This window comes from Callorhinus ursinus, unplaced genomic scaffold, assembly GCF_003265705.2.
Source record: "Callorhinus ursinus isolate GAN/ISIS: 27379988/994484 unplaced genomic scaffold, GSC_fseal_2.0 scaffold118, whole genome shotgun sequence".
NCBI lineage: Eukaryota > Metazoa > Chordata > Mammalia > Carnivora > Otariidae > Callorhinus > Callorhinus ursinus.
In genome coordinates, this window is record NW_027397180.1 from 62,027 (window position 1) to 88,064 (window position 26,038).

Genomic DNA, 26,038 nt, shown 5'->3' on the forward strand with positions numbered 1-26,038 from the left:
GGGGGCACCCTCAGTTCCCCGCAGAGACAGACAATGGAGGGGTCTGAATGATCTGCAACCAAGCAGCCCGGACTCCATCCTGACCTCCCCCTGCGCGGACAGGAGCAACAGGCCCCTCCTCCCTGACTCTAAGCCCTTTCCGGTGAGGTGAGGCAGGGCCTGGGGAGCTCTTCGTTGGGGTAGATGTGGTGGTTCGAATAAAAAGTCATGCAAAGAAAAAAAAAGGAATTACAGATCAGTATAAAAAACTAAGAAAGCATTTATGTTTTGAGATGCAAGTAAGTCCAAGACATATTGTTAAGTAAAAACAGCTAACTAAAGAGTGTCAACAATGAACATACAAGTGTTGCTTGTGCTTATCCAAAATATCCCTAAGAAACAAGAAACTGCTGCCATGGTGGCCTCTGGAATAGCCTCTGCGCTGCGTGAACAGGGACATAACATTTTCAGGTTCTCCAGTGTCCCACCGACCATGCAAGGAAAAAACCTGACTCCTGCGCTCGACTGAACTGGACCCGGCCTGCTTTTCAACCCCAGCAAGGCGCGGGCACCGAGAGCTCGTCTCCGCCCCCGGCGCCGCCCGCCCCGACTCACCCCCGCGGCTGCCAGCCCGCCCTGCCGAACCAAGAGGCCCACTCACCTGCCGGGCCCCAGGGCCCGAAGGCGGAAAGAGCAGGCCGAGCCCACCGGGCCATGTCCTAGCTCCTCTGTCGCCCGCTCGTGACCTTGTCCCCAAAGGCCAGGAGTCCGCCGCTGCGCGCCCCGCCGCGTCGCGCGAGCCCAGGTTGGGGTGGACGCCAGGTGGGGGCGGCTTCCTAGCCCCTTGGGGTCCCGCCTCTCGCCCTGAAGACCAAACCAGTAGCCGGCATTTCTCTCTCCTGCTTTCCCACCGTTTTCAAGAGAGACGGTGATGCGAGCACTTTGCGAGCACTTACTACGTCCAGTCATCCCATTTTAACTCAGTCCTCGCCAGACACTATTAAGAAGCGGCTATTATCATGGTCCCCCGTTGAGATGAGAGCCTGCAGGTCACAAAGGCCGAGGCCACAAAGCCAGTCGAGGGCCGGGCCGACTCCCGGCCCTCGCACTGTTGAATGGCACGGCCAACTGCGCCGTAAATCGGGTACAAAGCCTGGACAGAATTTCTTCGGAGGCACAGGCGCAGTTACCCTGACAACCAGCGGGCGCCGCGGGCCGCCGGGGCGCTCCCGGCCTGCCCCGCGCGACGCGGCGCCGGAAGTGAGTGAGCATTTCCGGCGGCCGTCCCCGCGGTGCGGAGCCCTCTACAGTACAGCTGCCCCAGGGTCTTCTTGCCGTCATGAAGGACGTTCCTGGCTTCTTACAGCAGAGCCAGAGCTCCGGGCCCGGCCAGGCCGCCGTGTGGCACCGCCTGGAGGAGCTCTACACGAAGAAGTGAGCGCCCAGCCGAGGGGCCCCGGGCCCCAGTGGTGGGAGAGTGAGGCCGAGAGGGGGCGGCGGGGGAGGGGCGGGACGTTGATGGGCCGAGGGTGCTCAGCCCCGCGCGCGGAGAGGTGCGCTGAGGAGGGAGAGGGGGTGACAGCCCACGGGGACTGAGGAGCAGAGCCGTGGGCAGAGCTTGGGGGCCTAGGGTTGACTGCCATCCCGACCGAGGGGCTGTGACTGAGGTTCCGAATTCCCCTGGTATTACGAAAAGGGGTCAGGGCTTTAAAGGACGTTCGCTCTTGATTCCAGTCGAACAAGCGAACACCCTTTCAGAGGTCTGGCTGCCATGCATTTTTGAATAGCAGATCCTGGTGTCTTAGCCTTGGCATCGCGTGGCTGCATCTACGCCATCTTTTCTCAGCGGCCTGGAGCGGATAAACCAGAGCCGAGTGCAGTTTTGTTTTTTCCCCTGTTGATTCTGCAGCTGGTTACACACTGGGTTTCACCCACGGCTCCCCCTCCCACGGACCCTACTTTCCATTACATTTCATATTGGGCTTTGTACTCCTGAGATCTCAGGGTTTGGGCTTATTTAGAAACATGATGAATTTTATAACAAATTGTCTGTTGCTAAGCACCAACCTCTTTTTAAATGAATAGAGTAAGTTGCTAGCATTATGTGTTGCTAGCATTACCTTCCATAGGAAAGTACACCTCCTGGAATAACTTCCCTGTTAACAACCCTAGCGTTCAGCATTGTGCCTTTTACATAGAAAATGAATACTTTTTTGGATGATGTTCAGCAGCCTTCTATTAGCGTTATTTGCATTCTTAAAAATTAAACTTTGGTTTCAAATGTACTGTCATTTTTCTAGAGGGCTTATTCCTTTGCCCATTTAATCCTTTATTCGTCCCATTTACAGCGGAGGAAACAAGCTCACTTTAAGCTTCTTCCCTGAGATACTCAGCTAATAAGTAGAAGAGCCAGGATTTCAACTTAGATATGTGTGATTCCAAATTCTTGGTTTCAATCAGACCTCACAGTAACTCTTGAGGTACTCTAAAAAGGTGTCCTCCAGGATGGCATACCATTGAATAGCAGAGCCAGGAAAAGAGCTCAGGTTTATTAGCGTCTGCTTTCGCTTTCTTCCTGTTACACAGTAGGAACTGGCTACTATTTGTTATTTGATAGGACCACCAAGGCTGGTGGTGTCTGTGACTGGATATTAGTTTATAGGTCTTAAGGGCCTTATGTTTTTCAGGTTGTGGCATCAACTGACTCTCCAGGTGCTTGATTTTGTGCAGGACCCATGCTTTGCCCAAGGAGATGGCCTCATTAAGGTAAATGATTTGCCATGCTAGGTCAGATTATATAAATATAAATGACTTTTAAAGATAGTAGGTGGGCTTTTTATTAATACACGATACCTACTCAGCCGTCAGTATGTCAGGTACTGTTCTAAGGGTCTTGTATATTTACTCATTTACTCTTTACAGCAACATTGGGAGATAAGCACTACTGTTATCCTATTCATTTGATGTAGAAGTTAACACCAAGAGATTGAGTAACTTGCCGTGGACCACAGCTAATAGGTGGTAGAAGAAGCTTCAAATACAGTCTGGCTTCTTCTGAAATCCCTGCCTAAAATCCTGTCTTACAGCAGAGGATGCCCTGTATCTTATCGTTCATAGACTTTTTTTTCAGTACTGTACTTTTGGAAACTGTTATTCAAAATTGAAAGTGCAAAATCAGTGGGGGTGGGGGTAGGATGTAGTGGAAGATAAGATAACCATAGGAATCTTATAGATAACCGTTATCACCACTCTTCCTTCACTCCCACTGATTCTGCTTACTTGCCCAAATGCTTTGTCTTGGGTAGTGTGGAAAATAGGGCCTCTTTTGTGCTTCACTTGGAGGTGGGGAGGTTTGGAGAGAGAAATCTTCTGTAGTAGAGCACTTTTAGAATTTTTGTTAACAGAGGGGGAAAAAGTTCTCTGCCCCAGCCTTCCCTACGCTCCGTAGCAAACCCCCACCAATTTGTTCACTGGTAGCTTCCTTTTTAAAATCTTTCTTGACATCTTACTCTTTGATGCCTTTCTCTCTCAGATTCTGAATGAATCAGAGATTTATACCTGCATTGGAACCAAAAACTAGTTCTTTTTTTTTTTAATATTATTATTATTATTATTTTAGATTTTATTTATTTATTTGACAGAGAGAGACACAGCGAGAGAGGGAACGCAAGCAGGGGGAGTGGGAGAGGGAGAAGCAGGCTTCCCGCGGAGCAGGGAGCCAGATGTGGGGCTCGATCCCAGGATCCTGGGATCATGACCTGAGCCGAAGGCAGACGCTTAACGACTGAGCCACCCAGGTGCCCCAAAAACTAGTTCTTGATAGCTTGAGTTATTTGCCCTGGGTACATTACTTTATATGTGCTCACAGTGAAGCTTATCACCTTATTACCCCACCACCTGGGATCCTAAGATTTTCTTGTGTTTTATACCCACCAGTTTGACATTTCACTACTTCAAAGGAACTTGTATTCATCTGTAAACCTAAAGATTTTGCTGGGCATTCTGTCTTCTGGATTATGTGGAAAAATGATAAATTAGAGCTATCTTCATATTTTTCCCTAAGGTTCTATATCATAGCGATGAATAATTCATGATTATTCATCTCTATTCTTTGCTCTCTTGTCTTTAAATCACTTTCTACACAGAGCAAAATATTACCTCAACCCCATGTAACGTAACACTTAACTCAGGTCAGCAGACTGGCGTTTACTGTTTCAGTGGGCGAGCAAACCTTTAAAAATTGTTGGGACTCAGCCCACAGAACTTTCAAATACATAGTGTTCATGAATCTGCTGTGACCAGTAGTAATTTTGAGTTTCTTTTTTCTTTGGAGGGGTTTTTACATAAATTGTAATGGATATCAGAAAAGTTAGAATACCCCCTTAATGAAAAGGATATCTTTGAAATAGTCCTTTGTAATGAAAAAGCCATTTTATTTATTTTTTTTTAAGATTTTATTTATTTATTTGAGAGAGAGAGAATGAGAGATAGAGAGCACGAGAGGGAAGAGGGTCAGGGGGAGAAGCAGACTCCCCGCCGAGCAGGGAGCCCGATGTGGGACTCGATCCCGGGACCTGAGCCGAAGGCAGTCGCTTAACCAACTGAGCCACCCAGGCGCCCAAAGCCATTTTATTTAGATTGCTCTCTGCTGGGTGCCAGATTTATCTTTCTTAAAGATTTTTATTTATGTATTTGACAGAGAGAGAGAGAGCACAAGCAGGGGGAGTGGCAGGCAGAGGGAGAAGCAGACTCCCCGCTGAGCAGGGAGTTCAGTCCTAGGACCCTGGCATCGGGACCCCAGCCGAAGGCAGACGCCTAACTGACTGAGCCACCCAGGCACCCCATGCTGGGTGCCAGATTTAAATCACTAACTGAATACCCTCCCCCCAGTTTTACTGAGAAATAATTGACGTATAATACTGTATTAGTTTAAGGTGTACAATGTAATGGCTTGGTATATGTGTATGTGCAAATTGATCACAGTAAGTCTAGTTAACATCCATCTCACGGTTATGCTTTTTTTTCTTCTCGCGATGACAGCTTTTATGATTTGCTCTCTTAGTAACTTTCAAATATACAGCACAGTATTGTTAACTGTAGTCACTGTGCTGTACATTCTGTCTCCAGGACTTAATTATCTTATGACTGGACATTTTGTACCTTCAGCCATTTCTTGCACCCCTCAACCCCTGCCTCTGACAACCACCAATCTGTTCTCTGTTATCTGTGAGTTCAGTTTTTTTAGATTTCACGTAGAAGTGAATCATACAGTATTTGTCTTTCTTTGTCTAACTTATTTCACTAAGCAAAACGCCCTCCGGTTTCATCCATGTTGTCACAAATGGCAGGATTTCCTTCGTTTTTTTTAAGTTTTTTTTATTTATTTGACAGAAACACAGCGAGAGAGGGAACACAAGCAGGGGGAGTGGGAGAGGGAGAAGCAGGCTTCCTGCCGAGCAGGGAGCCCGATGCGGGGCTCGATCCCAGGACCCTGGGATCATGACCTGAGCCGAAGGCAGACGCTTAACGACCGAGCCACCCAGGCGCCCCAGGATTTCCTTCTTTTTATGGCTGAATAACATCCTACACTCTGTGTGCATATGCACCACCTTTTCTTTCACAGGGACGTTTCCATCTTTCTGTCTTCACATCCCAGAGGAATCACAGACTCTCCTTATCCAAGTTGACCCCATCTGGATGCTCCCTCTCCCCACTTTGCCCAGTTACCCAGCGATAAGCTCAGAGGTCATTGTCAGTTCCCATTTCCTTTCCTGTGACCAGCGAACCTCTCAGACCCTTCGTCTACCCTCACTTTCCTGTCTTTACTAGTAGCCTCAGCTGGTCTCTGTCCCTCCCTCTGTTCCCTCTCTATCCTCCCTGCCCCCAGTCAAGCTTACAAAGTAGAAGTGTGGCCATGTGTTTGCACTGGCTCTGGTTTGCCTTCAGGACAAGGTCAAGCGCCAGTGCCTCCCACGGTCTGTGTCCTTCAGAAATGCTCCTAAAACACAGTGCAGTGTTTCTTCAGTGCTCTTGCACATGTCTGTTCCTGTCTGGAATGTTCTCCCAGCTCTATACTCCCTCTCCCATACCAAATTTGTCCAGCTCTCTAACGTTCTTCCTTCCTTAAAACTCAATTATCACCATTTCTGGAATAGTCCTTGGAACCTCTCCTTTTGGCTGATCCACCCATGTGTTTTTTTTCCTCACTGTAAACACACAGTATTGTCACTTACTTGTTTACAAGTCTGCTCTACTAGACCAGGAATCCTTGCAAGCCCAGCTTTTATTTTATACATTCTCTGTCTGTAGTACCTAGCAAAGAGCCCGAGTACGTACTGAAGTGTTTGCTGAATGGCAGATAAATTTGGTAATGTAGGCTACAACCCTCTAAAATCTGAAGGTTAGTGAATCTTTCAAACTGATAATCTGTTTTACCTAAAATACTTTGGAGAAAAATAGGAATTGGTCTCTAGGAGATTCTTACAGGTCAGGAATCTAATTCCCAGGAAGAAAACCATAGCTTTCTTCAGTAATCCATTGGTGATTAATAAACCCAAATATGGGTCTCATGTCATTCTGCCAACATTTCTGCAGTGCCTGCTCTGTGGTGGGCATTGTGGTCACTTTTGATTTTGCAAAATGAAAGATATCCTGTAATTACTCTGTGTGTTTTGGTTCCACAGCTTTATGAAAACTTCATCAGTGAATTTGAACACAGGTAAAACACCTTTGTCAGTTTTTGACTTTGAACATGAAAACATAGATGCTTAATGACACTCAAAGACTGGTGGTTTTTATTTCAGGGTGAATCCTTTGTCCCTGGTAGAAATCATTCTTCATGTAGTTAGACAGATGACTGGTGAGTCTCATTTTGTGTCATAAAGGAGCAGATCCAAATGGTAATTAAAATGATTTTGAAATATAAGTTAATTGAACTTTTACATTTTGATAGAAAATGCCAGATTCTAAGTTAAGTTTTTATTATATTTTATGATCTAAACATAAAGATTATCCTACCTGTATTGTGGTTGGTAGGAACCAATCTCTAAAGATACTCTGTTGGTGGTTCTTCTGACATTGTTCTTCTGCCGTTTCTAGATCCTAATGTGGCTCTTACTTTTCTGGAAAAGACTCGTGAAAAGGTAAATATGAAGTCTGAGCCAAATCTTTAGAATGTGCATGACTTATGGTTTTGCGTCTGCGCTTGCTGTACACACTTTGTGGAGACCAGCGTATCTCTTATCCTGTAAGTGAAGCCAGTATGCAGGTGTTTTGTTCATCTCCTGCCCACACTTCTCAGGTCCCCTTGTTTCTGACATCTGTAGGTGAAAAGCAGCGATGAGGCAGTGATTCTGTGTAAAACTGCGATTGGAGCTCTAAAATTAAACATCGGGGACCTACAGGTCACAAAGGTAAGCGTGCCATAGTACAGGTTTGTCTTTGGTTTACAAAGTGGTTTAGGGTTAAGGGGGGAGAATCCTATTTCTCCAGTTTACTTTTTCAAGTGATTTTAAATTATAGAAAAGTTGCAGATGTAGCACGAAGAACTCTCATATATCCTCTCTCACACTCCCATTGCTGACATTTCTTAGCCCCATCATTCTGTGTGTATGCGTGTGTGCATGCATGCAAGTTTTGGTTTTGGTTTTCAAAATCACCGAGAGTCACTTGCTGCTATGAGGCCTGTTATCCTTTAATATAAGAGGACTGCCCTGGGCAAGCACAGCACGTCTGTCAGCAGGAGGGTTCCAGACAGCCCCAGACTGTCCATATGGGCCCTCACTGACCAGGGTCAGCCCACTCACCATGACAGGTCACAGGCTGCTCCTCCACCCTCTCTACCTCCTAATCCTTGTTGAAGTTTCCTGTCTCTTTCTTATTTCCACTTTAGTATAATTTGGGGGACAGATGTGGGTATGGATGGCAGTAAGACCAACTTATGTGGTCAGTCCACCTTGTTGAACCAGAGACTATCTGTGTTTGTTTTGGGTTTGGGTTTTTTGGTAACCATAATATTTAAGAAAATACTGGGGTAAGTGTTGATGTTCTCATTGCCCTAAAATAACACTTCTTATTTCTTATTGCTTCCCAGTCCTATCCTGCATGCATACTTACTACATTTTGCTTTGAAATGTTTAAGACATTGAAAGCCATAAAACACTATAAAGAATTCTGTCATGGGTGTCCACGTACCCCCCCCCGGCTTAGGAATGAGGCAGCACTGCACAGTTGGAGCTGCTGGGCCCTCAGAGCATGTTCGTGCACCAGCAGTGCTCCCGTGCGTCTGTTTGGTGTTCCTCGTGCTTGTGTGGTTCCTGATGCTCACTAGATAGGGATGTGTAAGTCTAAGTGATAATGCAGTATTGTTTTAAGTTACTGGCTTGGTGTGAGGTTTGAGAGTCATCATGTTGGTACCTGTGACCATTCATTCTTAGTGTTATTTGGTATTTTACTGTTACAGCTGTTTCACAGCCTATGCATCAGTCTCCTATTGAAGGGATTCAGGATTTTTTCCTATTACGAACAGTGCTGTTAGTTATCATTATTTCTGTGCCTGGTTCCTTGTGTATGTGGGCAGAATCTCACCAGCACATGTGCCTGGAGGTGAGGCTACAGGTATAAGGTGTATGCTCTACGCCTTTACCAGATGTGGTCAAACCTTTCTCCAAGATGGCTCACGCTCCCCTAGCACCATACAAGCACTTCCAAAGCTCATTTCTTCAATACTTGGTATTTTCAGACTATTTAATTCTTGCCAGTGTGGTGGAGATGAAATGCCATCTCATTGGGGATTTATTGACCCCTCCATTCATGTCTCCACTTCTGTAAATTGCCTGTTAATATCTTTGGTTTTGCCCTTTCTTTTCTGTGTTGCTTTCCTCCTGTTGATTTGTAAGAGTTCTTTATATAGGGGCGCCTGGGTGGCTAAGTCATTAAGCATCTGCCTTCAGCTGAGGTCATGATCCCAGTGTCCTGGGATCAAATCCCGCATTGGGCTCCCTGCTTGGGAGGAAGCCTGCTTCTCCCTCTGCCACTCTCCCTGTTTGTGTTCCTGCTCTTACTATCTCTCTCTCTCTCTGTCAGATAAATAAATAAATAAAATCTTTGGAGAGAAAAAAAAGAGTTCTTTATATAGTGTTGGTCATACTCCCTGGTGGGTTACATGTGCAGTAAATTTCTTTGCCCAGTCTGTAGCTTGTTTTTGTTCTTTTTTGTGTGTGTCTTAGATGAACTGAAGTTTTCCATTTTAACATAGTCCTATCAGTCTTTGTCATATATTTCCTTAAAAGTGCTTTAAGTTAAAAAGAAGGGCGATCTTGCTTCCTGCATGTAGGAAACAATTGAAGATGTTGAAGAGATGCTCAACAACCTCCCTGGTGTGACATCAGTTCACAGTCGTTTCTACGACCTCTCCAGTAAATATTATCAAACAGTCGGAAACCACGCGGCCTACTACAAAGATGCCCTGCGATTTCTGGGCTGTGTCGACATCAAGGATCTACCAGGTAACACGGAGCCATTAAAGTGCATGTCGAAGGAGCATGCTCTTGAGGCATGGTAGCAGGTCTCAGAAGTTACTCTGGTGTATCCATCCCTCGTTGAAGAAACCCCAGGTGGTAGAGGGTGGAAAGAGCCGTGCAAGCATCAGTTTCTCCCCGGGTCTGCCTTCGGCATTTAGCTCAGGTGAAAACAAGGCTGCACCCTGTAGTCCTTCGCTGTTCCCTCTCTAGTCTTTCCTGTTCTCTGAATCAGAGGCCTTTGTGAGAAGCACAGCGATGTCACTGTCTTGGCCCCTGCAGCATGAAGGGCACGGTGAAACCCTGCACTGAGAATCTTGTTCCGGAAACTGAGCAAGACCCAGGGGAATACCTTAGAAAAATCTTTCAAGTATCTGAGGAATGGAAAGAAAGATGAATGATAGTTTTGGGGAAAGTGCAAGGAGGGTGTTTAGAAAGGAAATATGAACCCATTTTAGATGTTTCTCACAGTACACTGTTGAAGCTCTGGGGACCAGCAACTCCTAAAAATGGTGCAGTTTGAGTTCCTTCGTCTCAAGAAGCACATTGGAAAAGCAAGCAACGTGGTCAGGAGAGTGGGATTGTTGTAGGGACAGGAAGTAGGTTCACTCTATTCTGAAAAGAGGCCAGATGAGTTGACTTTAAGAGAAATAAGAGGTGATGCTTCCAGGAAGTAGATTAACTGCTTTAGAAAATAGAAATGGAGTCATGTATTTAGGCAGAAATAAGTAAACGAATGAATGTGTTTCCCACAGAACCTGTATATGTGCTTCGAGGTATAACTTGAGTTGATCCAGTACTGTAAAAGAGAGGACTAACGGGGCACCCGAGTGGCTCAGTCGGTTAAGCATCGGATGCTGGGTTTTGGCTCAGGTCATGACCTCAGGGTCGGGGGATCGAGCCCCACATCGGGCTCCGCGCGGAACATGGGGCCTGCTTGAGGTTCTTTCTCCCTCTGCCCCTCCCCACCTTCCCTCTCTAAAAGACAAAATACGTAAAATAAAAATAAAAAAGATAAAAATTAAAAAAAAAAGAAACGTGTTAAGGCTTTGTGATATAACCATTACAGGGAGTGGTTTCTTTACTTTTTTGGGATTTTTAAAGGCAGACAGGACTGATTCTCATAACTGGGGTGTCACCGGAGGTGTGTTGTTGCCGTAGTGTCTGAGCAGCAGGAGAGAGCGTTCACGCTGGGACTAGCAGGACTTCTTGGCGAGGGAGTTTTTAACTTTGGAGAACTCGTAAGTGGACCCTGGGCACAGATTTCTGAACAAGGGGGAGACATTTTTTTTGCCAGCTAACCATCTCCTCCTTGCAGCTCATGCACCCTGTGCTGGAATCACTGAGGAGCACCGACCGGCAGTGGCTGATTGACACCCTTTATGCGTTTAACAGTGGCAACGTAGAGAGATTCCAGACACTGAAAACCGCCTGGGGCCAGCAGGTCAGTCATGGGAAGGACGGCTGAGCGCTCCTACAGTGCCCCTGGCTCTCTGTCATCCTGCGTCCATTCATTGATTTAACGCATGTTTTCCGTGCACCTTCCCTCTACACCCCAGGCACTGGGGAGATAGGAGATAAAGACAGGCCGGTCTTGCTCTCATAGAGCAGGTGGTTAAGTGGCTAGTTACGGTAGTAACTCAGTTACTATGATAGTGCTCAGTGCTATACTAACAGAATATGATAGGGGAGTGTCATCTGGGTGACGGGTGTCACAGAGGACCCAAAAGGAGTAATGCTCTGTGTCTGCTCTTAGGTGTGAGTATATTTTAACCAAGTGAAGGATATGAGAAGAGTATATTCAACAGGGGAGAGGAAGCTTTTAGCATGTTGCTGAACTGAAATAGGGTCTGTGAGGCCAGATTGAGTGAGTGACGAGAGCCGGGGAGAGCCTGGGGTTCGGGAAGGCAGGATAGTCTGTACAGGAAGGGAGTGGTCAGTGCGGGGGGCGGAGGGGATGGACAGTGTAGAGGGAAAGGGGTCAGCAGGGGAGAGGGCACTGGGCTAGGAGAGGAGCCTCTAGGAGGTGTGAATTAGGGAGAAGAGGTGTTAACGAGGACCTGAGCTTTCATAGTAAGTTTATTTTTTAAATGAAATTATTAGAAGCAAATATTACTAAATTGTTCATAGTGATAGGGATGATTGTTTTTGTACTTTTCAAAATAAACTTGTAGAATTCACACATAGTGGAGCCAAGTAGATGTAAATGGTCTGGGAAGAGGCAGAAAACAAGACCAGCCAACCCTAACTATAGTCTGTGTGTTGATCTCTGAAAGAAACAAATGTGCCACTTGGAAAGAAAGTTGGCTAGCTGTAGAAACATAAGGAAAGAAAGAACATCAGAGGTGCCTTGCCAGCAGTATCTGTCTAAGCAGCGAGAGCCCATTTGGGGGGAGTGGGCTCTTTGTGAAGAGTTTGACCTGTCCCATACCTGTGGCAGAAACGTCCCTGGGGGACTGCCTGTGTTGGGGTATGAGTTCCTAAATGTTTGAATCAGGGAACCCATTCTCCCTTTTTGTCTCTGCTTAGCAGTAACCCGTGACCTACCTGCAAGGCGACTGTGCAGGTCATGCAGAAGGGCATGTTCTGGTTCTCACGACAGTGCTGTTTTTCATCACAAGTTAATAACTTGCTCTTTCAGTTCAGAACAACTCCCTGGGACTTAAGGAATGTGTTCCTCAGAGGCCCCACTTACACGGAGCTGACCAAGCAGGCAGTGCACTTGGACCTGCTCAGGCACAGACGGGTCCTTCCTTGCTTTTCTTTGTGCCAAGAGTCTCCTTGAAACGCCTGCACCTGGGTCCTACCCCCTGGTGTCTGTGGCATTAGTATGCATCTCACCTGGTAAATGCCTTATGTGGGAGCATAGCCTTTTGGGGATGCACCAGTTAATAGTGTTCTAAGAAAAGTGAGCCTCCGTGACCCTATGGTGTAAGGTGTTTGGACGTGCCAAGTTTCTTTTCGTTCGATCTGTTGTAGAAAGAATTTGAAAGCCCAGGTTAGGTAACTGGTATCTTTCTACTTTTCAGCCTGATTTAGCAGCCAACGAAGCCCAGCTTCTGAGGAAAATTCAGTTGTTGTGCCTCATGGAGGTAAGCAAGCACCCAGGAACCACTCTGATTTCAGACCCTGCAGGTGAGCCCATGAGGTCCTGCAAACTCTCCAAGCCTCCTGTAGGGATACTTTGGCCACACCCCCTCTCTACCACCTTCCTTTTTCTTCTGCCACCATTGGCTTTTTTCCGTTTGTATTTGAGTCTCATCTTAGATAATGCCTCCTCTGAGAGGTATTCCCTGACCGTCTGAGCTAAAGTAGCTGCCACCTCATTATATGTGCCATTTGACATATGTTCTTCTGTGTTTCCCGACTAGAATTTAAGCTTCTTGAGGAAATGGACCTTACATTTCTGTGCCACCACGCTGTTCCCAGCCCAAGTACAGCCCTGGCACACAGCAGCCTCAAGCACTTGCTCAGGGCATGAATACTGACCATTGCCAACAACTGCTGTGAAGCTTATTTCACCTTATTATCTGAGCATGGGAAGCTTGTTCCCAATAAGATACATGGCTGATATTAAGGAAAAGTTTAGTATGTGGGATAGTAATAAGATCTGTATTTTCAGAGCAAGAATTGACAAAAACATTCTATCAGTCAGTTCTCTGGCAATTTTTATTTGGAAAAATAGTTAACAAAAAATTTTTTTTCAGATGACTTTCACACGACCTGCCAATCACAGACAACTCACTTTTGAAGAAATTGCCAAAAGTGCTAAAATCACTGTGAACGAGGTACAGTTGTTGGACTCAGGATGGTCCGGTGGTAGAGCTGCCACCCAGAGGGGTCGGAGCTCCTATAAACACTGCTCCCCAGACTCCACAAACCACAGAAGACACTGTCTCATTCCCCCAAACTTTAGGGCCTTGGGGTGACTCACATCAGCCCCTCTTTGAGCAGGTGGAGTTGCTGGTGATGAAGGCGCTCTCGGTGGGTCTGGTGAAAGGCAGCATTGACGAGGTGGATAAGCGGGTACACATGACCTGGGTGCAGCCCCGAGTGTTGGATCTGCAGCAGGTAACACATAGTTCACTTCTGTGGGTGGTTCGGATGGTATCTGTGCTTAGTTTCACTTGGATGGAAGCCATTTAGGAAGAAAGCAGTATTGACGAGAGATTTCAGAGAATATTTTACTGCTGTGGGGACTAAGGGTTTTTTAAAGAACCTAATTTAATACAAGCCTGGGGTTTGAACCTTGCATTTAAAAGCTTATCATAATTACAGTGCTGGTTGTGCTGATGATGCCTTTTAATCTTAAAATTGGTACTCTGATCAAATATGTTCCTAGTTCTGTGGTTTGAGCTCAGATCCATCTTGTCCGTATTTGCTGGAAATGTAATCCTGTGGATTTCCTCTATTCTTACCTGTTTTCTTTCATGCAAGTTTTTTTTAAATGTCCTTGCGATAAGAATTGACTGGGATGATCCCCTTTCACACAGTTCACTCCCCCAGCTCTGGTGTCCTTTTTATTAGTGCTGCCCTAAAGAATTAGCTGGAGATGTACGCCTGGGATTCCCAAGTGTCCTAACACCCGTGTGGTCCTGGTTTGCCTCAGATCAAGGGAATGAAGGACCGCCTGGAGTTCTGGTGCACCGATGTGAGGGGCATGGAGATGCTGGTGGAGCACCAGGCCCACGATATCCTCACCTAGAGCCCCCTGCCTCACCCGTGTGTGGCAGCTGAGAAGATCTGCATTTAATTGGGGGTGGGGGTGGGATTCTGTTTGTGGAGTAGGGACTGTTCTTCCTGCTGTGAAAACAGAACGGTCACTGATGGGGGGCTTGGCCGCAGAGAGAAACCTCCTTTGTGGGTGTCTCCCGTAGCCCACAGTGGGGAGGGGTCACGGGTCTCTGGTGACGAGGCGGGCAAGAGTGTGCATGTGCCCTGAGGAATGAGAAGGAGTAGCCTTGAGGTGTGTGGGGACACCACTTGGAGGCTCGTCTCCATTACATCCACCTGTGTGAACAGCTCTGGTGTCATATGAGAATGTTCCTGTAATAAACGCCTTTGTTTTGTCCTTTTTGTGGTCCTGTTTCCTTAGTCTTAGCTTCCAGGTCAAGCCTGGGCCTAAGAGATTAGAAAGCAGGAGATGGGAGGTAGGGCTTGGTGGGGGTTTGGCCTCAGCCCTCCTTTCCTACCCTGGGAAAAGGGCAGCCCTGCACATACAGGGCACGGGTCCAAGGAAGCAAGTCTTATCTGTTGTGGCTCAGACATGGTGTCCACCCACTACCACCCAGCCAGGGCCATCCGGGGCCCCGGTGCCCCAGCCAGCAGCCCTCAGCCCAGTGCTGAGTGTCCGGGGGGGGGGGGGGTGCTTGTACACAAATGACACAACCACCAAGTGAACACTGGGTGGAGGGAGGGGTTTAATGGGGCCGTTGGCCCTGTGCCTGGAGCCCAAGCTGCGGAGCCTTCATGCTGCAGAGCTTCTCTTGTAGCTGTCCAGGTGGGCTAAGACCCAGCCTGCAGGAATCAGGAAGCTGAGGAACAGCACAGAGAGCCCAGTGGCTTGCTCCTGGGTTGAGGAAAGCACATGTGAGTCCACCAGACCATTACCAGGTCATTCCTGGCTCACTGAGGAAGGCTGTCTACCTGCCCCTCTGTCCCCTCGTCCTGCGGTGTGGGAGGCCTTCTAACCAGAGCAGCAGTCCAGAGTTAGAGACATCCTGCCCTGCCCCCTCTGCTCTTATGGGACCCTCAGCCCAGCCCCAGACTTCTTTTTTGTCAGGTGGAAAGAGCCTGCAATGCACGAGCAGGGGCTGCTGTAGTCATCAGTGCAGACAGCCTCTACAGAGACCCAGACCAGCAGCCCTGGGCCCCAGGCTCTGTGGAACAGGACCTCTTATCATGGCCTGGGCAGGCCACGTGTCCCTCGACCTTGAACTTCTGACCAGACGCAACATGTGCCCTCCCTTCCAGATACTGGCAGACGTGTGTGTCAGGTGCTGTGCAGGACAAAGACACAGCTGAGATTCGGGTCCCACAAACAAGGGCAGGGCCTTTTCCCTAAATGGCGGTCCTGCTCAGAAGCCTGGCTGGAGGAAATAGGACTCCTCACACTGCGCGTGCATTTGTGTGCATGCACACACAAAGCACGCAAAGGCCATCTCACCTGGAGCCAGGTTCCAAAGAACCAGCTATACATCCCCTTCACTCGGATTCCTCCTGAAACAGAGCCCCGGGCCCAGTCATCCCTCCCTGTTCTCTAAAACAGAGTCCAATGCCAGGTCGGAAACCAATTCTTCCTCTTGACTTGGCCTTCTAGCGGATTCGGAGTAACATTGCCCAGAACTGGGCCCCTAGGCTGGGTTCAAATCTTAGCTTCACCGGTGATAAGACCTTGAACAAATGACCTTGTAGACCTTGGTTATGGATTCTTAACACAGAGGTAGTTGTCTGCTCTCCTGGAGCGCGAGGGTGACAGGTCTGTGTTTTTGCCTGTGCTCTCACGGACCCTCAAAGCAGCCCATTCTTTCCCTTCAATGAGCGGCGAAGCTGGAATATACACTGAGTGCCCTTCAGGCTCAGCTGTTAGCACCCCTCATTTGCCAGAAGGCAAATGGGGGCCTGAAAACAGAGAGACCACCATCCCCTCACTGACTCTGCTGGATGCTTTGGGAGCCTGACCTCCAGGCAATGAATGCAAGGACCTCTTTCCTGGAGGAGGGACAGTGTCCCAGCCATAGGACTGCATTCTTGCACAAGGATCACCTCTAGAGGCTGCAGGCCTGAGAATATATTCCTCCCCGCCTTTACCAGCCTGGCCTTCTGTATGCTGCCCCCAAACCCACCTCATCTTCTGCACTCTGCAGGACTGCCCACTCCCCCTGCTCAAGTCAGCACTCCTGTGGCACCAGAGGTACTCACCATGGGAGAAGTGGGCGTCCGGGCTGGCTTGGCAGAGATGTGCACCTTGGGAACCACCCAGCCCCTCAGAGGGGCCTGCAGCAGCCTGGTGGTACAGGCTAATCTCAGCATGGTAGTTGAGCCGAGCTCCTCCTGGAGTCCAGCAAAGTTCGTGTATCTGCTCACTCGGGTGTTGGGGCTTTTTATAGCTCAAGGAGGGGAGCTGCAGCTGTCCCCTCTTGTCATGGTGCTTGGCAGAGAGGACGCCCCCTTGGAAGTGGGTGAGAGCCAGCCTCAGGCCAGCAGCCTCCAGGCACTGTCCCTGCTGTAGCACCCGAGGGCCTTCGAGCCCTTCGCAGTGCAGGCAGGCTTGGCCCTCTCTTCAAAGGGCCTTCATTTCTCTGTGAAAAATGCACTCAACAAAGAAGCAGTACCAGGGGAGTCAGAGAGTTTGAGAATGCAGGAGGGGGAAAGTGACCTAAGTTAAGAGTGAATCTTAAGTATCTGGAGTGTCAGCTGGCGATGCCGCGTAGAGCTATTTTAAAATTCTCTAACTTAGGAATTCCTGGCTGAGCTGCCCAGCCTTCCGATTCTTAACACCCAGCTGGGTGTTCTCAGAGCCCCGCTCCTCCCAGGCGCAGCACGTGGTGAGTCTGAAGAGCCTCCCTGCTGATTTCAGCGGTGCTGTTGCTAACACTGACACGACAGCCTTAGTTCCCAGAGGAGACCCTCACGATTGCACCGTGGACAAACTGAGGTGGGAAGAAGGTCAGCAGACACTTCGTGAGTGCGAGTTCAGGGGCCAGGGGGCACTTAGGCCCCTGCCTCTGGGCCCACATTCGGGTAAAGGCTCCCAGGGCCAAATGTGCTGGGTCCACGGTACCCACCAGACCTGGGGTAATCAGCCTGTAACCTGCCCACATGCCATGTGTGAGCTCAGAGCCTCCCTGCCTCTCTTCTCTTATTTCTACAGAAAATGAGTCACTCATTTCTTCCCACAGCAAACATCTACTAGTACATTTGTTTTCCTGCTCTCTGAGAGACTATTTCACACCTTCTCTCTGTACCAACAACCCCCTACACATACACACACACCTTCGTCAGAGGCCTGCTGCTGATTTCCTTGAGATAATGGAAGTGACCAGATGTGACCCACTGTTGACCCCAGTTACTGTCCTCCAGGAGCGCAGCGACCCTGAGCCCCTGGGGTGAGTCAGATGCCAAGCTCAAGTCCCCAGCAGCTTCTCCAGCCCCTCTGTCCTTGGTCACTGGGTAACGAGCCCCTGGTCTTCTTTCCAGCTTGTCCAGACCTCTTTTGGCCGTGACAGCCCAGCTGCTTATCAATCATGATATTTAGGATGTACTGATGCTGACCCTTATCCCCACCTTTGGTGGAGTTCCCAAGGCCCTGCAGTGTGTCCCCCTGCTCTTTCCCTTCCCAGCTGCTCAGGTCAAATGTCTGAGCAACACCCTCTGGTGCTCACGCTCCACACCAGGTCACCAACAGCACCACACCCCACCAAGCCGATTCCCCACCCTCACCCAGTCCAACCTTGGACGTGTCCTCTGAGACTGCCCCACCCAGTAGCCAGGACAGCCCTTGGAGAACAACCAGCTCCTACCACTGAGGCTGTTCAGCCTCTTCCACAGGCTCGGCCCACCTCCCTCCCTTGGCTTCCCAGGCCTGAATGGTCTAACCTTGCCCTCACCTGCTCCCTACCCCCTAATGCCAGCCCCCTGCCTCGTTCCAGACACACCTCACTCGCCCCCACACTGGTGCCTTTGCCTGGACAGCCTTTGCCTCGTGTTTTCAAATCATTCAGGTCCTGTTCCAATAACCTCTCCTCAGACATACCTTACTGACGGTCTGCTTTCATGGCTGGAATATAAGCCCCATGAGGGCACGGACTTTGTTGGGTTCATCACAGAACTGTTGGCGCCTGGCAGATTTTCAGTCCGTGTTGGAAGGGTGGATGGGGAGGGAAAGGAGAGTTGGGCGGGGGGTGGCTGACTGGCTGGGGTTGGGAGGACAAATATAGTTTCCCTCCCATGGCCAGCACTGGCTTGGCTTGAGGAGTGCACAGTTGAGTCAGACGAGTAGGAATATGGCAGGGTTTCATTCTACTGTCAGAATGACCTGGATTACTGTGCACAGCGATAAAGTTCACAGCTCAGAGTGCACCTTTAGCTGTCTCTGACCTGATCAGCGTGGGTGTAGGCCAGTAGCTGAGGAGCAGCAGGGCACCTGACCCCAGACTCAGCCATGGTCACCATCCTCACAGGGTATGATCACGCCCCAGTCCGTCTGTTTAGAAATGGTGAGTTGATGATCTGAATACATTGCACGGGAAACGTGATTTTACATTTGTTCTTCCCTGGAAACCACGCTTGTTCTAAATGTGAGGCTCATTTCTGGGCTTCCCACCCCGCCTCCCACTGTCTTCCTTCGTCTTGGTTTTCCAGAGAGAAGGCAAGCCCTCAGAAGCTGGAGGAGGGAGTGTGCCCTGAATGTTATCTCCAGCAATGCTAAGTCCCAAGTCCCGATGCCAGCCTCAGGCTGTGGGGGGCTCTGCCCCTCCTCTAGAGTAATCCCTTCTGCCTAAACCTTTAATTATAGCTTTGGGGTCCAGTCAGGAATAAGACTGTGGGTCAGACGATCAATCATGCAACCTACAGTGTTTCTTTTCTCACAGAAAAGACCTGCTGTCCCCAACTACCCAGGCCTGGTTCTAAGGAAGGCCTCCTCCACCCCTTTCCAGCTTGGGGGGGGCAGGGTTATAAGGAGTGGGGGGCTACTAGATGGAAGAGGCTTTGGTGAGGGCCAGGACAGGGGGGCTGGGGACTGTGGTCCAAGGGAGAGAAATGTCCCAGGCCTCTCCCTCAAACTTCTATGCTACACCAGCTTTTGCTTTCAACCCCTTCTCATCCATTCCCACAGGCCTAACCTTTCCAACCTTTCTGAGCACAAACCGACCCTCCTTGTTTCTGTGCTTGCGTAGCTTCCGGGGGTTCTACCACCCAGTGGTGAGCTTCAGACCTCAACCAGACTGAGTTTTTAGTCCCCAGAACCACTTGTTCAAACCAAACCCTACGCAGATCCCTGCTGCCTCCAGCACACACAGATGGCATGGCCTCTCCCTTCATTGCTCTGAGGCTACACTAAGCCTCCACAGACCACTGCTCTGTGTCCTGGACTATTCTCCTCTTCCACTTGGAAGGAAAATGAAATGACCCAGGGAGAAAGGAGTGGTGGCCAAGTGCAGGGGGCAGGGGGGCAGGTGTCACAATGAACAAGAAAGTGAAAGGCTCTGAGGGGTGCAGGGCCAGATGAGTCCCCTGTAACAGCAGGAGAAACCAAGGCTTGGAGAGGGAGCAGGGCCCAGGGATCAGGGTCAGCCAGGCCTGTTCCGGCCTATTCTGGACAGGAGTGGCTTCAGGAAGAGCTCCTGAGGGCTCTCAGGACAGAAGTACCCCTGTCACCTGGATCTTCACCATCATCTCCTGCGTCCACCCACACCCAGCACATACCTATCTCTGCCCTTGACCTGTCCCTACTGCTCCTGGGCGTTGGGGTAGAAGAGACCAGCCACCTGCACACATCCTCCCACTCAAAGCTGCCAGGCCACCTGGAAGATCTGGGGTGACACCGTGGGCACAGGGCACCACCCTGTGTCCATACTTGGAACCACAGAAACTGCTGGAGAAAGCAGAGAGGCACTGACAGCGAGGCACAGGTTCTCAGCATCAGGGACCCAGAAAAAATGCACATGCAGGCAAACATTTGCATGTTATTTATTTTAAAATTGTATTTATTTATGTATTTATTTTAGAGACAGAGACAGAGCACAAGCAGAGGGAGGGGCAGAGGGAGAGGGACAAGCAGACTCCACATTGAGTGCAGAGACTGACGTGGGACTGGATCCCACGACCCCGAGATCATGGCCTGAGCTGAAATCAGGAGTTGGATGCTCAAATGACTAAGCCACCCAGGCACCCCAAACATTTGCATATCATTTTTATTGCAAATCTATTTCATCACATAAAGCATTGGACCAGCAGCCTCAGTATCACCCGGAAACTTGTTAGAAATCAATTAGAAATTCTGTGGCAGTCCCACAGTCCACTGTCACAATAGCCCTCCTAAGGAACTGTGATGCACAGACATGTTTAAGAACCATTTCTAGTCATATAAAAATGGATGCTTCCTGCTACTTCATTCAAAACTAAATGTCCACTTCCAGAAAGATCCAACTCTCACCCAGACCACAAAACTCAGCCTCTTCCTCTTATCTACAAAGACACACTTCCACTAAGTGTTTCTTATGTGTAGCAGCATTTACTGAAAACTCAGAGCTCGTGGGTAGAGATCGCATGGAGGGGCCAGTTGCCCCCTCCTCAGCCCACATCTGCACTCTGCTGCCCTGAAGCCCTGCTCTCAAAGAGGCCCTTCCCACGTGGGACATGCCCAAGACACTCTGGTGCCACTCCACAGGCAGCAATTTACAACCTGGACCGTTCTTTGGTGTGATAGCTAATTTTATGTGTCAGCTCAGCAGGGCTGTTGTGCCCTGATATTGGGTCAAACATTCTGGATGTTCCTGTGAAGGTGATCTTTGGATGAGATTAATATATAAATGTGTGGACTCTGAGTAAAGCTGATTACCCTCCAGTGTAGGTGGACCTCATTCAATCAGTTGAAGGCCTTAACAGAGCAAAGACTGACTTACCCAGAGCAAGAAGGAATATTCTGCCAGCAGATGGCCTTTGGACTCAAGCCACATCAGCTGCTCTCTGGGCCTCCAGACTGCTGGCCCACCCTGCACATTTTGGACTCACCAAGTCTGCACAATCACATGAGCCAATTCCTTAGAGTAACCTCCCAACCCCTGCCCCATCTCTACCCCCCACACACACACATCCTGTTGGTCCTGATTCTCTGGTAGAACCCTGACAAATACAGTCACCAAAGTCCCAGAAGAGAAGTCCTTTGGCTGCTTTGTCCTTTCACCTTTGGCAATGAAAATAAAACTTCATTACACTTTCTTTTCTTTAATATGTAACATATTAAATGATGCCTAATGTAACCCAGACATGTCATTGGTCATAATAGCAAGAACATTTCACACCACTGTTACCTGATATATCAGTTTCTCTTGCTGTGTAACGAACTGTCACAGACCCAGCAGGTCAGAACAGTGTGCTCGTAATCTCAGTGTTTCCAGGGTCAGCAGTCCAGATGTGGGTTGCTGGTCCTTTGCTCAGGTCTCACTCACTCACATCAGGGGTCATGGGGCCACGGTGCACATCTGAGGCTCAGGGTCCTCCTCCAAGGGTACTGCTTGTTGGCAGAATTCAGAGCCTTGAGGGAGTAGGGCTGAAGTCCTGACTTCTGGCTGGCTGTCGGCCGGGGACTGTCCTCAGCTCCTAGAGAGCACCCTCAGACTCTTGCCACAGAGCTCCCTCAATAAGTAGTTCACAACATGCTGTTTGCTACTCCAAGGCCAGCAAGAGAATCTTTCTTGTTTCAAATCCTTCTGGCATTTTAAAAACTAGTTTTTAAAGAACAGTTTTAGATTTACAGAAAAATTCTGAAGATAGCACAGAGTTCACATATAACCCACATCAAATTCCCCTATTAGTAACATTGTGCATGATGGTTAATTTATGTGTCAACTTGAATGGGCAATACAGTGCCCAGACTTTCACTCAAACATTTTTCCAGAGGTGTCTTTGAGGGTATTTCTGGATGAGATTGATATGTGCATCAGTGGACTGAATGAAAGAGATGACCCTCCCCAGTATGGGTGGGCCTCATCCAATCAGTTGAAGGCTGGTTTTGTTGGGGTTTGTTTTTTGTTTTGTTTTGTTTTGTTTTGTTTTTAAGGTTGTCCCTTCCCTAAGAAAGAGGGAACTCCTGCCTGCTTCATGTGGGACATGGATCTTTTCCTGCCTTCAGACACAAACTGAAACATCAGCTCTTTTAGGGTTTTAAGCCTGTAACTTTCAAACTGGAACCTCACCATCAGGTCTCCCACGGCTCCAGCTGTCAACTGCGGATCTTAGGACTTTCCAGTCTCCACAGTCATGTGAGCCAATTCCTTATAGTAAGTCTGCAACTGTAACCATCTGTATCCTGCTGATTCTGTTTTCCTGAAGAACCCTGACTAATACAATTAGTATGGTACATTTGTCACAATTAATGAGCCAATATTGATCCATCATTCTTTTTTTAAAATTTTTTTATTGTTATGTTAATCACCATACATTACATCATTAGTTCTTGATGTGGTGTTCCATGATTCACTGTTTGTGCATAACACCCAGTGCACCATGCAAAACGTGCCCTCCTCAATACCCATCACCAGGCTAACCCATCCCCCCACCCCCCTCCCCTCTAGAACCCTCAGTTTGTTTTTCAGAGTCCATCATCTCTCATGGTTCGTCTCCCCCTCCGACTTACTCCCCTTCATTGTTCCTCTCCTGCTATCTTCTTCTTTTTCTTTTTTCTTAACATATGTTGCATTATTTGTTTCAGAAGTACAGATCTGTGATTCAACAGTCTTGCACAATTCACAGCGCTCACCGTAGCACATACCGTCCCCAATGTCTATCACCCAGCCACCCCCTCCCTCCCACCCCCGACCACTCCAGCAACACTCAGTTTGTTTCCTGAGATTAAGAATTCCTCACATCAGTGAGGTCATGGGATACATGTCTTTCTCTGACTGACTTATTTCACGCAGCATAACACCCTCCAGTTCCATCCACGTCGTTGCAAATGGCAAGTTGATCCATCTTAACTGAAGTCCACACTTTATGCAGATTTCCTCCGTTTCCCCCTAATGTCCTTTTCCTACTCCAGGACCTCACCCAGGACCCCACATGACATTCAGTCGTCATGTCTCCTGAGGCCCCTCTGGGCTGTGACAGCTCCTCAGACTTTCTGTTTTTGATGACCTTGACAGCTTGGAGGAGGACCAGTCAGGTATATTGGGTTGGATGGCTAGGATGACGCAGTATTGGAATTTGCTGTTTTTCTCACGATTAGGCTGGGGTTGTGGCGTTTGGGAGGACAAGCACAGAGGCAAAGTGCCACCGTCTTCATGTCATGTCAGGTGCACACGATTGGCATGACGTGCCACCGTGATGCTGAGCTGGGTTGCCTGGCTGTGGTGTGCTTGTCTGTGGCCATTGCTGTGCCATTGCTCACTGTCCCCCCTTCGTCCTGTGCTCTTTGGAAGGAGGTCCCTCTGTACAGCCCGCACTTAAAGAGTGTAGGGTTATGCTCCACCTCCTTGAGGGTGGAGTATCTGCATAAATTATTTGGAATTCTTTTGCATGGGATATTTGTCTCCCATTTATTATTAATTATTATTTTTATCCACTTATTATTTATGCAATTATTTATATCAGTATGAATTCATGGGCTTTGCTTTATATGTTGGATTATATTCAATACTACTTTATTTTGTTGCTCAAATTTTTCCAGGTTTGGCATTGAGAGTTCTTTCTTTTGGCTCCCATGTCCCTTTGGCATACATAACCCGATCATTATGGAGTTTGTTTCTTTAATTTGTTTTGAACACTTCCTTACTTGCTGGCACAATAAAATGCTCCAGGCTCATCTTGCCTATTTTCTACCCCAATCCGAAAATAAGCCAAGGAGGCTGGTCCCTTTTATTTGTGAAAACACTAGAAACCAAGATCTGGGCAGTAGGTAGATGCATGACATTATGCACTTGTCAAAAAATTCATAGAACTTCACAGCACAGAGTGAACATTAATATGTGCAAACTTCAAAATATCCTGGGAGTCAGGGATTCCCAGGGTGGAATGCAGTAGTCGCATTATACATTTATGAAACAATCTCTCCAAAGGGAGTGGGGGAAGGTGCTGAGCCCAGTAACTTGGGAAGTGGTAAAGGAACTGCAAACAGTGTGGCACTCTAGCTTATAAAGTAGAAAACCCGAATGATGGTAGCAGACTGCCTTCCTGGACACAGGGCTGGACTATATCTCCCACCTTTTCCTGCTATTAGGGTTGACCACACAATTCTGAGTGGAAGTAACATGAGTAAGTCCCTGATCTGACCATAAACATTCTCATGCATCAGGTTGTTTCCTACAGCAATCTTTATAGTAGGGGGGGAAATGGGAATAATCCAATTTGCATTAGTAGGGCACTGGTTAAATAACTTGTGGTACATCTCTGCAATGATGAAGGTAAAAAGAATGAGATCTATTTATATACACCAACATGGAAAAGTGTCCAAAACATATTGGTTATTAAGTGAACAAAGCAAGTTAAGCATCATCATATAACATCCACATAATGGGATACTATTCAGCAACAGAAAGGAACAGACTACCAAGACATGTTGCCACATGGATGAATCTCACATACAGTACACTGAGTTAAAGAGCCAGCCTCAATAAACTACATGCTATCTCAAGGGCTGGCAAACCATCACCTATGAGAAAATTCAGCTCACATCTCATTTTTGTATCTCTTGTGAGTTAAAAAATGGGTTTGTTTTGTTTTGTTTTTAACATTTTTAAACAGTTGTGTGAAAAAAATACACTTAAAAATAAAGAATAATTAAAATACAGCATGTGAAAACTCATGAGATGCAACTAAACTCATGCCTTAAGGAAAACCTATGGTTCTAAATGTACACATACAAAAGAAGAAACACTGAAAACAAATGATATAAGAATTCCTCTCAAGAATTTAGGTGGAAAAAGAACAAATTAAACTCCAAGAAAGTAAAAGGAATAAAAAAATAAATAAAAGTAGAAAATAAATGCACAAGAGAGGATTAACGAAGGCAAAAAAGTGAAAAATTTTTTCCTTGAAACAATTAATTGAGATATTCCCGGTATAACTATTCAAGAAAAAAGAGAGAAGATACAAATAGCCAATTTCAATAATGAAAAAGGATGAACATAGAAGCAAAATCCTCGGGGCGTCTGGATGGCTCAGTCATTAAGCGTCTGCCTTCGGGTCAGGTCATGATTCCGGGGTCCTGGGATCGAACCCCGCATCGGGCTCCCTGCTCCACGGGAAGTCTGCTTCTCCGTCTCCCACTCCCCCTGCTTGTTTTCCCTCTCTCGCTGTCTCTCTTTGTCTGTCAAATAAATAAATTTAAAAAAAAAGAAGTAAAATCCTCAACAAAATATTAGCAAACCAAATTCAACAGTACATTAAAAGGGTCATACACCACAATCAAGTGGGATTTATTCCAAGGATTCCATGGTGGTTCAACATCCACAAATCAATCTGTGTGATACACCACATTAACAAAATGAAGAATAAAAATTATATGATCATCTCAATAGATGAAGAAGAAGCACTTGACAAAATTTAACATCCATTTGCGATAAAAATTCTCAACACAGTGAGTAGCAAGGAAACATACCTCAACATAAGAAAGGCCGTATGTGACAAGCCCACAGCTAACATCATGCTCAATGTGAGGGCTTTTCCTCTAAGATCAGGAACAAGACAAGGATGCCCACTCTTGCTACTTTTATTCAGCATAATATTGGAAGTCCTAGCCACTGTAATTAGGCAAGAAAAAGAGATAAAAGGCATCCAAATGAAAAAGAAAGAAGTAAATTGGGACGCCTGGGTGGCTCAGT

At 47.6% G+C, this 26,038-nt stretch overlaps 2 protein-coding genes and 1 long non-coding RNA gene across 9 annotated transcripts in view; 1 reads left to right on the top strand and 2 right to left on the bottom strand.

The window, feature by feature from the left end:
* The window catches only part of SIRT3 (sirtuin 3), a 21,070-nt gene extending 19,848 nt beyond the window's left edge, over positions 1–1,222 (bottom strand). For 2 of the 6 annotated variants that reach the window (XM_073889807.1, XM_073889808.1), the window contains exon 1: positions 641–1,221. In XM_073889807.1, the coding sequence (XP_073745908.1) occupies positions 641–695 (55 nt within the window). In that variant the 5' untranslated portion in view covers positions 696–1,221. Of the gene's footprint in view, positions 1–640 lie in introns of all 6 variants that reach the window. The other 4 variants (XM_073889805.1, XM_073889806.1, XM_025861999.2 and 1 more) reach the window with 3 other exon arrangements.
* An 8-nt stretch (positions 1,223–1,230) lies between these two features.
* PSMD13 (proteasome 26S subunit, non-ATPase 13) lies at positions 1,231–14,568 on the top strand. 2 transcript variants are annotated; one of them, XM_073889804.1, is made up of 13 exons: positions 1,231–1,413; positions 2,667–2,745; positions 6,663–6,697; positions 6,783–6,838; positions 7,078–7,121; positions 7,305–7,391; positions 9,314–9,485; positions 10,659–10,738; positions 10,816–10,941; positions 12,527–12,589; positions 13,205–13,285; positions 13,452–13,568; positions 14,025–14,568. In XM_073889804.1, the coding sequence occupies exons 1-13, from the start codon at positions 1,319–1,321 to the stop codon at positions 14,232–14,234; spliced, it is 1,245 nt and encodes a 414-aa protein (XP_073745905.1). In that variant the 5' UTR covers positions 1,231–1,318; the 3' UTR covers positions 14,235–14,568. The 2 variants fall into 2 exon arrangements, with proteins under 2 accessions (XP_073745905.1, XP_025717783.2); XM_025861998.2 differs by having other exon boundaries at positions 1,232–1,413; positions 14,107–14,568.
* Positions 14,569–14,893: 325 nt separating this feature from the next.
* On the bottom strand, positions 14,894–16,865 carry LOC141371890 (uncharacterized). The gene is made up of 2 exons (XR_012377191.1): positions 16,419–16,865; positions 14,894–15,066 (listed from the first exon to the last, which is right to left on the bottom strand). It is a non-coding gene; the product is annotated as an uncharacterized lncRNA (long non-coding RNA).
* Between the last annotated feature and the right edge of the window lie 9,173 nt (positions 16,866–26,038).